Source organism: Podarcis raffonei, chromosome 13, assembly GCF_027172205.1.
Source record: "Podarcis raffonei isolate rPodRaf1 chromosome 13, rPodRaf1.pri, whole genome shotgun sequence".
Classification (NCBI taxonomy): Eukaryota; Metazoa; Chordata; class Lepidosauria; order Squamata; family Lacertidae; genus Podarcis; species Podarcis raffonei.
In genome coordinates, this window is record NC_070614.1 from 3,452,093 (window position 1) to 3,467,732 (window position 15,640).

At 41.6% G+C, this 15,640-nt stretch overlaps 1 protein-coding gene across 3 annotated transcripts in view; it reads right to left on the minus strand.

Moving 5' to 3' along the window:
• The window catches only part of PLEKHG4B (pleckstrin homology and RhoGEF domain containing G4B), a 70,601-nt gene that overhangs the window by 6,575 nt on the left and 48,386 nt on the right, over positions 1-15,640 (minus strand). For all 3 annotated transcript variants that reach the window (XM_053362361.1, XM_053362360.1, XM_053362362.1), the window contains exons 15-17: positions 4,744-4,993; positions 1,418-1,507; positions 1,082-1,306 (exon numbers count right to left, since the gene is read on the minus strand). In XM_053362361.1, coding sequence (XP_053218336.1) covers positions 1,082-1,306; positions 1,418-1,507; positions 4,744-4,993 — 565 coding nt within the window. The remainder of the gene's footprint in view (positions 1-1,081; positions 1,307-1,417; positions 1,508-4,743; positions 4,994-15,640) is intronic.

Consider the following 15,640-nt stretch of genomic DNA (forward strand, 5'->3'; position numbering starts at 1 on the left):
ACTATATGGGTTATAGTTATCAGCAGCAGTCAGGCTCTAGCCTGGGGACTTCCAGCTGCTGACCCCAGCTGTGGACAAAGTAGAAAGGGGAAAGGTTTTTCTTCCTTTCTTATTTATAACAGAATCCGGGGCCTTCTAATAAAGCTGAATGTTGGAAGCTTCAGGACGGAGAAAAGGAATAATTTTTTCACGCAGTCAAAACTATTAAATTTGCTCCCACAAGAAGCAGCGGTGGCTATCAATGTCGATGGCATTTGAAGAGTAGCAGACAAATTTATGGAGGGTAAGGCTACGAATGGCTGCTCGCCACAATGGCTCTGCTCTGTCTCCACAGTCAGAGGCAGGAGGCTTGTGAATAGCAGTTTCTGCCAATCGCAAAGGGGGAGAGGGCTGTGGCGCTCAGGTCTCGATTGTGCGCTTCCCATTGGCATCTGGTTGGTCACTGTAAGAACAGGATGCTGGACCAGATGGGACTTTGGTCTGATCCATCAGGCTCTTCTTGTGTTCTTACAACCATCTTGTAAATGTAAGGTAAAGGTAAAGGGACACCTGACCATTAGGTCCAGTCATGGCCGACTCTGGGGTTGCAGCGCTCATTTCGCTTTATTGGCCGAGGGAGCCAGCGTAGAGCTTCTGGGTCATGTGGCCAGCATGACTAAGTCGCTTCTGGTGAACCAGAGCAGTGCATGGAAATGCTGTTTACCTTCCTGCTGGAGCGGTACCTATTTATCTACTTGCACTTTTGACGGGCTTCCAAACTGCTAGGTTGGCAGGAGCTGGGACTGAGCAACGGCAGCTCACCCCATCGCAGGGATTCGAACCGCCAACCTTCTGATCTGCAAGTCCTAGGCTCTGTGGTTTAACCCACAGCGCCACCCACGTCCCATCTTGTAAATGTAGACAAGTATTATATGCAGATGCTGAGCTGAGAGTGGCTGGCCTAAGTGGATGGAGGTGTGATTTGAACAGGGGACTTCCTGCCTCATAATGTAGCCACCACCAGGCAACTAAAGCTACAAAAATTAAGGTTCCTGAACTGCACAACAGGGATTTCAGGGGGTGGGAATGTGGCTGGACTCACATCACATCCTCTGATGGCATCCATGGCAAGTAAATCATTTCCATGGCGAAGCTGGAACTTGACCATTTCTTCAGCAGCCCGGAGGGCGCTGAGCTCCTGTTCCTGCGCTGCCGAACACTCCTTGATCAGATCCTTCAAAAGCAGTGCATATTTGCTCATTCTCTGGATGGGTTTCAGCAAGTAAGAAGCCAGGTTCATTTTATCACCCAATTCCTGCTGCTTATTCTGTAAGATTAGTAGAAGGACACATAACCATTAGGTGATACAATACCACAAAGGTCAACAAATTCTACTCAGACACAATAATAGATGTAGTAAACATTAAGCGATAGTTACTTTAAAGAAGGTATTTCCATGGCTTATAAGCAAAGCGTCTGACTGCGGCTTGTTCTTGCTGTACAATGCATACATTCCAAACTGTTCTTCCTGAAATAATGAAAAATGGACTTGGCATTTAATTGGTTAATTAATGATGATACACATCAAAGACATTTTATCATCATTTGTTTCTTTTATAAGTCACTTTGTTATTAGTCACTAATATTTATTAGTCACTTGCTTCAAAAAAGTAAAACTCAAAGCAACTTACAAAAATATTGAAAAGAATCAGAAAAATCAAGAATATGACAATCTAAAATACACAAGGATACTATATATAAAACCCAGATCTAACTCCACCCCACCCTACTAAAAAATTAAGCAGAAAAATGAGATCCAATGTCCTGGGTGAATAAGAATGTTTTTGCCTGCTGCCTAAAAGCAGAGAGGGGTGGCACCAGCCGTGCCTCCCCGAGGAGAGTGTTCCATCAACTGGGGGCCACCACTATTCTGTGACTCCTGATACAGGTTTCTTATGTTTATGTTCAACACAGACTGATTATCCTCTGACTGGTAGTATACTTGACAGCATCAGTGAGAATGTTTTATGCAAATTATTGAAAGCTAAGTAAAATGCCTTCCTACAGTGAGTGACTGAAACAAAAATTAACAAAACCTATGAGCTATGTAGCTCATTCATCAAAAAATAATAGCAAAACGTATGAGCTATGTAGGAGTGGGGGGAAATAATGGGTATTGCTCAAGAATGATGGCATCATTTTATTAGTCTAATGAAATAAAAATAAATAAAAATAGGGATCATAAAAACTAGCAAGATGTTAAGGATGCCAGAATTTTTGCAAAAGAAATTGACTGTTTGCCAGTATGGTATAGTAGGAAATGTGACGAGGGAGACCTCAGTACGTAGCCCCACTCAACTAGAAAGCTCCTTGGTGGCCCCTTGGTCCATTCACAAAAGCCCTGTTCAGGGATTATTTAAACAGGAACATGAAGGGGTTTTGTTGTCCTCCATGAGTTGGAAGCCATCTGTCCAAAGCTGGGAGCCTTGGATATGTGTGGGACTCCTGCAAGACCAGGAAAACCAGGGCAGCAACCTATGCAGAGAGCCTCCACAGATAAAAGAAGCTCCCTTCTATAGACAATCTCAACCTGCAAACGGGGACGGAGCAGGTTGCTCAGTCTCACCGTGGTATTATCATTACCATCATTATTAAGAACACTGCTTGAACATGCTGAGCAGAAAGTGGAAATCACTGTTGCCAACGTGATCAACAGTTCTGACAAGCTAACAGACACATTATGCGCATCAGAGGCCTTTGATGACATCATAATGGCAAAGAGTAACTTAGCTTCCAGAAATGCATTGAATGGAATTTTCCACTTTATTTCATGGCAACACATACAGAAAACCCAGCAGTGGTTAAACATGCTGAGTAGTGAGCAGTTATGTAAGGCTGTTGCTGCACACACTAAATAGAGCATGAGACTGAGTAACTGTAGTCCATAGAATCATAGAACTGTAGTTCTGGAAGGGAACCTCATGGTCATCTAGTCCAGGCCCTGCACCTCAGGAATCTCAGCGCTCGGTCCCTGTTATCCTTCTTTAAACCAGGTAGGTAAAACCAGATAGAGATTTCCTTCAGACTTAATATTCATTTTTAAGTGCTTACTGGAGATTTTTGATTAATTAAATTAAATAAAGGTTATTTCAACTTCTATAAAGTAATTTCATTTTAGAGTCTAAGACTTAAGACAGTAAAGAAAATTGCATCTGTGCTGCCAGGCGAGAGGATCAAAGTAGTGACTGAGAACACAATCCCCTTAAAATATTGGGGGGGGGGGTTACCATACCAAGGCAAACCTTTAGAGGGGATTCAGAGTGGCAAATCCTGGACCCCATCCAGTCAAAATTAAGGACTTAAAGTCCCATTGGTTTAAACAGAAGATATTAGTTGTCCCATAGTACTGCTTTACTTCAGAATGACTGGACAGCCAAAAAATTGTAATTAAATTTTGCTCCCTGCTTCTCTCTCTAACATAATGCCCTCAGAGTGTTTTCCATGCATGCAAGTAGGAACTTGCAAAAGTGGAAATCAAGAAAAAGATTCTTGCCTGCCAGCTTACATATATACAGAATTTGAAAACTAGCAGTTTGGGCAAATCAGGGGCTACTATAATGTACAGGAGCTCGTATGGGATGAAACTGAATCACAGAATTATAGTGTTTGTAGCGTTTGTAATGTTCTGTGACACAAGATCAGGGAACAGCTATTTAAAACTTTTTAAACAAATGATGGAAGAGACAGGGAATATAAATAAATGTAGGGGAAGTTGCATTAAAGACCTTTAAGGCTGCCATCCTATACACAGAGTTACCTTTGCCAAACTCATTGAGGCTTACCTCTTAGTAGACATGTATTGGATTGTACAGTAATTCTCCAAGTGAAATACAAACAGGTATTTAGTGGCTTGCCTCCATTAGCAGAACACCATTATTCAAATCATTACAAGTGCACTCTGTCCCTTTTACTCCAGTGACACAAATCAGAAATCCCATTTAAAAGCAATTTTTGGCAGGGATGGGGAATTTATCCACCAGCCAATTGGACCAGGGTCATTTACTGATTTATGTAGGCCATAAAATGTCAGACCCTGTGATCTTTCAGGTCAGGAGCTGCTCCTTTCTTGACTGTAATGGCAAAGGGGGACTTATCCCAGCTGCTCATCCTGGGACAGAACAGGCAGCTGGGATCATATGATATGTATGTGTATTTGGGCGGGAAAAACGGGATCGGGATCAGTTGGACTGTCAGCCTTGTTCTAGAGGCCGTTGCTACTTGTCTCACATGCGTAGGAAACATGACAAACTGTCCATGTGCTGACAGATGCCACACAGGCAATTTAGTGCAATGGAACAAGAAGGCAGTGGTGCTTCTTGGGGTCTCAACTCTCAGCAGCACCCTGCTCCATGCCATAATCCAGCCTCCCTCTGCCTCTCACGCTCAATTCTAAGTAACAGTTGCGGTGCCCCTGGTGGTGTGCTGAGGCTCCGTGCCCAGTGTGACCGAACCGGTTCCCCTCCCCTAAATCTGCCTCTGAAGAAGGCCAAAGTACCTTTAACTGGAAAGAACTATATGGAGCTATCTCTGTGGGGGAAATGCAGTACAGAACCCTGTACAAACATGGTGTGCAGAGAGAGAGAGAGGAATTACAGAATTAGATAACTTTATGAGGGAAAAGTGGTATTTCCTAGTAATACAATTTTTAGTCAATACAAGAAGATATCTGAGGACAATAACACACTAATGGAAAATGAGACTTACATGTCTGAGAAAAGAGTGGCTAACCCGCAGGGGGAAGTCTGTGCAGTGTTCCAGTTCTTTCAGGAAATACAGACAATGGAAGTCATACAGCTTTTCCAAATTTCCAAATATGATATTCCGCTTCCCTCGCAAATCCTGAGGTAAGTCAATCCTTTCCATTTCTGGAAAATAGCTGTTGATGATATAGCCTAAAGATCTGACATACTCCCTTTCTGTTCTGATCATCTCGTCCATTATGTGGTTCACCTTACTGTTGAAAGAAACAGAAGAATTGCATGGAACACAGACAACAATGATTCATTAGCAGTAACTTAAGAATTTAGCATCACAGGATGGCTTTGGTGAACCAGTCATACCTATAAAGACATGGAAATATATTGAGGACAAAATGCATACATGTGATGACATAAAGCAGACCTATGTACTGCCTTCCGGGGAACTCCAGATTCATGGATTTCCTTTTGCACCTTACTCGTTCTGAACTGAAGACACTTCTCCATCTCTGGGCCTGTAAGTGGGAATGATTCCCAGGAGTAATACTGTACATTTCTCACTTGAGAAATCATCCATGCAAAAATCAGGGTTGCCTCATTGGCTGCTAAACAGTTATTGCGGTGTACTAATTTTGGCAAACCTCTACCAGCATTTGTAGTTACAGCAGCCAATCTTAGTTCCTGCAGGTTTCAGGCTCTTATTTGCAGCCAGAGTTTCCCACTCCACCCTTCCCACTGATAAAAAAACCCACGTACACTCTGACACAGAGGGGCTTAGCCACATCAGATGCTGTAGAAGAACAGTAACTAGCCAGGAAGACAAATTAATTTTGTTATTTGAAACAGGCTCCCCCTACACAGTACAGAAACGTTTCCTATTACATCTGCAAAACTATTATGACCTTTTCCGTGTTTGCATTCTACTGTAAAACAGAAGAACATTCCAGAGATGATGTACAGCTGCTTTCTCACGAATTTCCCCAAACAATACAATATTCAGCACACAGGGAGTTCCTACTGGGAAAACAGGCCTGAGACTGAACGATTGAAAGGCAAGCCGTGAGGAAAAGGATTTAAAGAACTACTGGCAGTGGGATTACTGACTTCTCTTTCCCTGGATAGCAGACCCCACTGCCATACTGCATACTGCATTTGAAACTCCCCTTTTGCTGTGTGGCATATGGTATACATGTATTGGCAGGGGGCGGCTGTCAAGGGCTGTCACTAGAGAAAGCCCAAAATCCTCCTTATTTGACTCTCAGCCAATTAAAGCAATTTTAGCTATTTATGAATTTAGCTGAATGTTTATAAATTAAGTGAATCTGTATACATTTGCATCTAGCAAAAAGCAGTAGTTTTGAGACAGAAAGCAAACTTTCTTTGGGCTTATATGATATATACATGCACCAGCAGCACAGGAAACATCCTAAAAAACATCTTCCCTCCTGTGCGATCTGAAAGGCAGGACAGCCCCCTTTAAGGCAGCACCTGCTATCTGCAGTCATGTGCTATTCCAGGGACTCCAGGTTCTTACCCAGGGTTTGTTTCCTTTGGAAATGAGGCACAGCAGAGACAGTGGTGTCTTAATAATATATGGTTTATTTACACATATATACAACCTGAGCCTATGCTGGAGGGGTTCAGAGTGTTATGCTCCAAGCTGGTCCCTTGCTTCTCCCATACGTAGGTGCAGCAGCCTTGGATACAAAACAAAAATCTGCCATCCTCTCTGCCAGTTTTGCTAGCACATCACTGTCCACAGCCATCCTAAGAATTCTGGCCTTTTGTCTCCTGCTAATGAACTCCAGACGGAGGGGCTCACATCCCTCTGCTGTCCAGCAGAGAGCAACTGCTTTGTTGATCGCCCATCTCCCTGCTCCTTTGTTTGCATAACAACTCCGCCATTCTCAGGCTTTGTTCCCCTAACAGCCACACTCAGTGCTTGGCAGTTTAAACTCCCCCAACCTTAATTAATTCTAACCTTTATTGGACCAGGAATTTAGGGTGTCTCACACCCCACAAATTCATAACACTACTTATTTTAAATATATATTAATCAGGGTACCTGTTTAGTCTATCAAATGTCCTATTTAATGAGATTTACCCTGATTAATTGGTTAAACATTGATGTTCTACTCCTTAAGATGTAATTGTGAATGTAGTTGCAGAGCTATTTGGATCTTGGCCAATAGATTTTGCATAAATAATAATTATACAGTAGTCCAACCATTTCTGCAGGAATGCCAAACTTCTGATTTTGGTCCCTGATCACAACAATACCAAGCTATTTTTCTTGGAAAAGTCATAATAAATAACAAGATGAAAAAATCTTTTTTAATAATTCCAGTGGCACCTTAAAGATCAACTAAATATAAGCTTTCAAGGTAACGGCTTTCTTGTGTAATACACACTTCGTCAGATGCTTTCTTGGAAAAGGTAATTCTGGCACATCTCTGTACTGAGTGGATACAGATAATTCGACCACAGAGGAATGAGAAAGACAGTTTAGAGTCTCCACTAATTTATTTCTCACAGTAAACCGATGGTTTTCTCTCAAGTCACACTAGGGTGCCTGGCAAACAGTTTAAAACTGGACAATGCCAGTATAAGTGGCTCAAAACCCTTTAGAGCACCATCTAATCCATCTCTTCAGTTAAACATATGCTATGTGGCACCTTTGCCCACACATTGGACCAGGGTGCTGTACCTGCTTCATGCGACAGATCAGCCCAGGACAATATTTAGTTAGATTTCTTGCACTCAAGTCTTAGATGTGTATCTGCCACTGTAGTAGTCATTTTAGTTTCTTTTAAATATGTCTCCTGTTGATAATAATAAATAACCTTAACAATAGAAGAAATATTTTGGGTCATTAACCAAAACAGGAAGGGTTGAATCTCATACATCTAGAGCAGTGTTTCCCAACCTTGAGTCTCCAGATGGTTTTGGACTACAACTCCCATTATCCCTAGCTAGCAAGACCAGTGGTCAAGAATGATGGGAACTGTAGTCTGAAAACAACTGGAGACCCAAAGTTGAGAACACTGGAGCGCCGAATCAAGAATCAGTACCTATAAATAAATTTGTCAGAATGGGGAAATGCTGTGGAATAGTCTCTGCAGACCAGTAGATAAAATAGTTTGAATTGTAGTCTTCTTAACCTAGGTACCAAGGAGAGTGTGATTTGGAGGACAGAAGTAGCAGTGGGGGGGGGGATGCTGAAACCCCCTGCCTAACATTTCTTGCCTACGCTGCCCTCCCCAGCCCACATGCCTGCCAAGGCTTGAGGAAAGGCTGCAGCGGGAGGGTTCAGAGAGGAACTTAGAACTTCAGGTGCATCACCTCTGAATTTGGGGCTGGGAATATCTGGAGCCAGACCTAATTTATGGAAATGTAAACAGTTTTGGGGGGTGGTTTGGGGGTGAACAAGCCTAGCCTTAATCCAAATAAAATGGAAGTGCTGGGAAACTGGCCAGTCTGGGTGGAGAAGGATGAAGGTCACAGGTTGGGTGGGAGCACTCCTGAATTTGACACTAAAGGTGGAAGCACCGATGGCGTCAACGGCACAGAGTCAAGGGACAGAGCCTTCTAGCTGGTGGCCCCATGGCTGCAGAACTCCCTTCCTACAGAACTATGAAGCTACAAAAAGCTACTTCAGTGCAGTGCAGACCTTCAAATGTGCATTGAAGGCTCATTTCTTCCAGTCTGACTTTAACATTTTTTTCATGCGGTTGAGTCCACTTGGTGCATTCCTACAGTTCTGGATTATGTTTTCTAACATGTCACATAATTATTTTAAAGTTTCAAATAGATCTCAGCTGATCTCATTTAGTTGTATGCTTTCTTGTGAAGACTATGCATTGAAAGGCAGAATATACATATGCTAAATACTTTGTAAAAAGCAGAATGGTGCACCATGATTCATTTAAATGGCATTCCTTATTTTATTAAACCAAACTTGGATTGAATGGTATCAAATGAAAGGTACCTTTAACGCAAAGTAAAAGTAAGAACTTGTTTTTGGTCCAATCAAGATGAAAACTCAGTATTACTGAGTGCATTATTTATGCATAATGGCCAGGGCAAAAACACAATGTCAAAAGTGATTTTCTTTCAGTTGCTGGCAAATTTTCTCCAAACTGTACAATATTTCTACTTATACCTAATTAACAAATTTGGCTTGTTTATTAGACAACTGGATGACAGCAGTATCGTTCATGAGATCACTGAGTCTGGCAACCCCAGCAGAGTTATCTTATCCTACATTGTCTATTTAAAATTCATTTGTAGGTAAAGGGAAGCCTGTCACAAGAGTTCCATTGCTGCTCCTGATTCTGATTAATCTAGGAACACATTTTGACACTCTCCAATTCTGGTCACAAATGAAAGACGTTAATCTGAAAATCTACAATTCAGCATCTCAAAAATGGAAGTCTTGCCCAAATAAGAACAAAAAGAAACTTTGGCAAAAGAAATGTAAGAGATTGAAAGAATTCGAGAAGTGCTTTGTCAGAAAAATTATTGCCAACAAGATTAAAATACACACACACACACACACACACACACACACACACCAGAAGCAGAAAACCAGCTGGGGATGTAGTTGGATGTCAAGTAAATTAAATGTATGCTAGAAGACAAGATTTAATTAAAACAATGCATTCTTTGTATCTGGTATTCAGCATGGAAAATGTAGGGTGGGTACTGTTACCTGAAGTGACATTTTCAGGGAGTCTGAAAAACTGAGGCAAATACTGATGACAAGAGATGAAGTTCTAGCACTTACAGACAAATTAAAAATGAACAAATCATGAGGTCTGAGAGTTCTTAAATAACTCACATCTGAATTTGCTAGTCTTCTAACAAAATGTGTAACTTGTCTGTAAGATTGCAGAAGGAACTAGGATATTACAGGCAGTTTAGTTTAATGTCTGCTCTGTATAAAGTGGGAGAAAGAATTGGTTGGTGTCTATCTGAGGAGACACTGGAGAATTGTGCCTTTGAGGGTAAAGTCAAACTGTTGGAGAGTTAAAGCGCCTGCTGTGGTTGTAGAGACTGATAAGGGAGAGACATGTTTTGCTGCAGCTGGGGCAGAGGAAGGTGTCCGGTTGTGCTGCTGCAAGTGGACCATGATGTTTCTTCTCTCTGTGGCCATTCCTCCTCTCGTCACTGCTGTGGCTACATGACCTCACTGTCTCTCTCTTTTTTTTTTAAAAAAATATTTATTACTTTTAAAGATTACAAAAAAAAGAAAGGAAAAGAAAAGAAGAGAGAAGAAAAAAAACAAAAGAGAGAAAAAAGCAATACAATATATAAACAATACAAAACACAACCTAAACACATTGAACTAAACACATTAAACTAAACTAAACAAAATCCTAACCCTAACCCTAAATAAAAAACAAAACAAAAACAATTTAAAAACATACATCACACCTTTTCCATACTCTATCTTTCATTCCCTTGTTTCCTCGACCTCCTCTCACCTCCCTTTTTGTATTCCACTTCTATTAATTGTTTCAGCAAATCCTTTCCATCTTTCTCTATTTTCTATCATTTTATAAATATCTCAACATATTTTTAACCTTATTTTCCATTAAGACTAAAATACTTATATATGCTTAACTCCTTATAACATTTCTGCTAAGGCCATAAAATTTCATTCCACCATTTTTCTATCACTCATTAATTTTACAGTATTTCTATATATAAACTTTAAATTTTCCCATCTTCTTCCACCATCTCCTCTCCCTGGTTTCGGATTCTGCCAGTCCTTTCCGTCAATTCCATATAGTCCATCAACCTGGAGATCTTATGTCCGAGGCTCTTAACTCCCTTCTGCAGGTCTTCTTCATATTCTTTAATGCTAAAGAGCAAATCTCGGGAAGACTCCAACCTAACAATACTTTTATTCCTTCTGGACAGGTCAGCCAAATTTCCATAGTTGAAGCTAAGATCCATAAAGTTTTTCAGGACATGTTTCAAGATTCCTCCAAATCCAAAGGCCCCCAGAACTTCAATCTCCTCCAGACCCAAGTCCATGTCCCAAAAGTCAGTTAATCCCTGCATAGAGGGATCTTTCCAACTTTCCTTCTTCAGTCCAGGCCGGGATCCGATCCTCAGATTCTGACTTTTTCTAGATTCAATCATAAAAGACCTCAACTTGTAGTCCTCAATTTTCTTCTGTAAGACTGAGGATCCCGCTTGTATTACTTTAGGTTCAACAACAACAGCTTGTGAACCTGGGATTCGGCTGGCAACTTTTGCGCCTCCCCTACTCGCGGGGAAACCCTGTTTTGGGGATCCGGAGTGACGTGGGGTGAGGGGCACGGTGCTTTGAATTGACTGCTTCTTTCACGGAGTGAAGCCGCATTGCTGTTGCCGGAGAGCGCTGACTTTTTTCTGTGGACAATTGGACTTTAAACAACTACCCGTGAGTAGAACGGAAAATTGGATCCTTAAATACCTTAATTTGGCACCGAAATGGGAAGGTCTTAAACAGGAAGTCCGCCTTCCTCTTTTGTAAATAGATTGAAGCAAAGACGTTACAAGCTAAGGTCTTGAAAAGCTTTTGGTAAAGGATTAGATTTCCATCGGTTAAAATTACAAAAAAACCCTTGGAAGCAGGAGAAGAGGGGGGAGATTTTGGACCTCGCGAGCCTGCAGGAGAGAGTGAAAAATCAAATTACCACTGCTCTGAACCTGGAAAAGGGCTGCCAGAAAGAGTGACGTTTTGGGAGAGTTCATTGACTGTGAACAGAAAGTATTTGACAGCTAGCTAAATAAGAGAAAGATACTGCTTCCATTGTCCTTTTCTGTGTTTAAAAAGGAGGAAAAGTAACTGACCTTGGACCATTTAAAAATGTTGACAGGAGAAGCCATAGTGACTGTATTATGTAAGATAAGCTATTCGCTGGAACAGCTTCATAAGAAGATGGATGACATGGCTTTTAAAATTGACAACTTGGGACAAAATGTGACTAGCATGAGACAAAAAGTGAGCACCAACACAGAAATAATTCAGGACTTGGTACAGGAATCTACTTTGGCAGGACAAATTGTGGAGGAGAAGATGACCTCACTGTCTCTAAGTGGTTGGGGTCTGCAAGGGATTCCCACACAATGGGGCTGATATTGCCAGTCTTGGTAATTTTGTATACCTGGGCTTCACCATAACCAGCAACCTCTCCACTGATGCTGACCTGGACAAGAGTATTGGCAAGGCAGCAATGACTCACCTCTCCAAAAGGGTATTGGAAAATGTGGTGCTAATGGAAAAGGATTGTTAAAGACAGCTAGGCGTGCAGAACAACTCATGCTGAAGAATCAACACGGCTTCTGGAAAGGGAAGTCTTGGAGTTCCTTAAATGTCAAAAAGCATGTAAATAGCGGCAATTTGCAGAGACTGTCAGTGTGCTGTAATAAGTTTGCAAAACACTTTGCTGATAGAAATGCTTGCATTCCCTGTGATTGTATTAAAAGGAGGTCCAAGTTGGCAACTGCCCAATTTTGATGGAGGAGTTTCTTCTTGTTTGCCTGAGGATGTGGATAAGTTGCTTGGAGGAGCAATACCAACCACTTGCTAGTTGGACCTGTGTCTATCCTAAAAACTGACAGAGGGAGACAGGCCAATTGGGTGGAGGAGATTGTAAATGCTTCCTTGAAGGACAGCTGTATCTTTGAACCTTTAAATGAAGCAGTGGTAAGACCTTTGTTTAAGAAATTGCAACTGGATCTCAGCTTCCTAGATATTAGGCAGCCTCCAAATTTTCTTTTCTGAGTAAGGTCACAGAGCAGGTAGTAAAAACTTCTTTCCACACTTTCTTGAATTAAGCTGTTTATTTGGATCCTTTCTAATCTGGAAAGGGCAACTATTGAGGGTGAAAAGATGGTGAGGAGCATGGAGACCTAGTCTATGAGGAACGTTGAGGATAAGTGATGATTAAGTGGCAATATGACAGCCGTATCCAGAAATTTGAAGGATTAGCACATAGAGGATGGACCAATTTATTTTCTAGTGCTCCAGAGGGTGGGATTTGAACTGATGGATTCAAATGAAAGGAAAAAGTTATTCAGACTAAAAAGCATGAGCTGTAGAGTTGGAAGGGACCACAATGGTCATCTAGTCCTCTTCATTGGAGGCTTTGAAGCAGATCCTGGGTATTCACCTACCTGGGACAATGCAGAAGTGGATTTCCTGCATAAGCAGAGAGTTGACTAGATGATCTCTGAGGTTCCTTTTAAGTTCTGCAAACCAGCTTATAAATTATGACCTTATTCCAAAGATTTAGAAGCTTAGTCAAATCTGGGAAGTTCAGTATCTGCATCAGAAGGGATGCATGCACTACAGAAACCTGTCTGCCAGCGTATCTGGGGGAAAAAGTATCACTGGTGAGGTAATGTGATAGCTTTTCAGAAAATGTCCAAGTTAGAGCCTTCCACTGACACAGTACGTGTAATCCTGAGAGCTAAAATACAAGCAAGTCAATGGCATCAAGACATTTGACAACATCCCAAACTCACATCAGCTTCAGATCTTGGATAGAAGTGTTAGCAACAAATTTGAGCCTATTATGTGCACTTTGCCATGTTCTCCTGTGACTGTTTTGGACCTTTGCAAGTGTTCATGTGTGCACCAGAGATGTGCTCCACCATGTATCCGCAAGACAAGCAAACTGAATTGCAGTGAGAAGTGCAGATACGGCAGCAATCAGGACCTCTGCAACAGAAATGGTCTAAGCTATATTATCGTACTATTATCTCATGCTATACTGAATCGTTTACTGTTTATACTGGATTTATAGCAGAAATATAAAATTTAGCACTCAGCAATGCTGATTTTTCACATTGATTGGACCCAAACCATTTCTTAAACAATACTTTTCATTTGATATTATGCAACCCCTACTTGGTAAACTTTATGAAAATAAAGCATGGCATTTAACTGAATCAGCCAAAACCACTTTGTTTCAAATGTTACCCCCCCCCCCCGCCGCCGCCACTGCCAATGATGTGTGTTGCCCACCATCAAAATTCATAAGCTGCATGCTCCAACAGGAAGAAGACCTGGGAATCTAGGAAAGGGGATTTCCAATCATTGCCCTCTGCAGAAGAGATCAGGGAGCCAGCTGTGAATCAACTAACCTTGTGAGAAGACCCTACCCACTCTGAACTGAATTGATGGATAGCTTCCCAGCTTCTGCATGAAGACCTCCAGTGAGGAAAAGTCTACTATCATACTAGATTAGTTCAGCAATGGAACCAATTTCCTGAAGGTGTGCTGGGCTCTTCCTGGAGGTCTTAAAGGACAGGATTGTTGTTCACATCTTGGGGATTCTCTAGCTTCAGATTTCTCGCACAGAGCCTACAAGGCTCCTCCAATTCCATGATTAACCTGGAGACATGCAGTAAGAACGAGAACCAGCTTCAACTTGAAAAGTGAATGTCTGGTCCTCATGGTTGCAAAGGATATCCTGAAACTTGAAGGCTCTGTCTAACCTAATAATGTTCCACATACATGAGCAATACAGGTACATGTGACCAATTTGGGGGTACCTGAGTAAGAAGAATATGTGACTCAGATAGCACACTTCCCATAACTCAGAACACGTTGAAAATGCTGGATAACAGTCTGTGCCAAGAAAAGAGAAGTCTGGTCCTGTAAAACTGAAGAGGTCCACAATGGGGGAAAGGTTTGAAAAAGGAAGAAAGAAGCAAAGAGAATGTGCTTATTTGTTTTATTTACTATGGGAAGCAGATTAACATAATGAGTGCTAGTATGGGAGGCTGTGCATCTGTAGGTCATGAAAAGAAATGTTTTGGAAAACACGATTGCTTACCTGTAACTGCTGTTGTTCTTCAAGAGTGGTCCAAAATCATACATCAGGGTAACCAACCACATAGGCTACTTGGTGGAAAACCCTTCTAGAGCCATGTCACATTGGTCTGTGTCAGCGTTTGGCATCTGTGGCAGATCCTTATCAGTAGCGTGGGAGTTTCCTGTCTTTTCAGTGGTCCTCTACCAGAGCCAGGTGCCTGCCTTCTGAATGAATTAGGTTCTTTTACCCCATGCACTGTCAATCCTTTTGGGCATAGGTGGCTCAAGAGAAGAAATTTCAGCAGCCAGGTGAGTGAGAAGTTTTGCATCCCTCCTGGAGAGTTTATCCTCCCTCTCGGAGAGAGACCTTAAAAGAGGCTCTTGACTGAGGATATGAGGCTTCTCTCTAAATATATTGCATCAACTTTTCTGGGGTTAAAAGACGGATCCAGCAAAGCACTGTCCAACCTCAGTCTGGAACACTCTGCACCCCAACAGTAAGAGGGCATGCCACTTCAATGTGGAATGATGAAGTAGGGGAGGTCTCTTAGCATGGGCAATGCTGCAAGACATACAGAACTCCCCTTCTGCCAGAGTGACAAGGGAACCTAGTAAAATAAATGGTGAACTGAACGTGCCCTGCCATGAAAAGCAAAACAGTCCAGCTTCACCTCCGTGAAAGAGGCCAATGTCAAATGAAGGTCCTGCCATTATCAATCTGATGGTGTGTGGGAGGCCTCTCTTTTAGATATTATATATATATATATATATCCCCTCAAATATGATGGTATGTGGAATGCCTCTCCACAACACTAATTCTGCTTTAGAAGGGTTTTCCCCTGAAGGTAGCCAGTTTATTTGGACACCTATGTGTGCAAATTCGGTAAAGATCCAGTTCCAGAAACATATATTAGAAGGAAGCTCTGAGAGCTTTTATGTGGAACAATATTTTAAATGCAGGAAAAATAGGTCAGTATAAAAAGTAATATATTGTGACTACGTCTCATAACTGAACTAGGGTATCTGAGGCACTACAATTTTCTGTCTTATTGGTATGGATGTTACAGCATAAAGTATTTTAAATGCA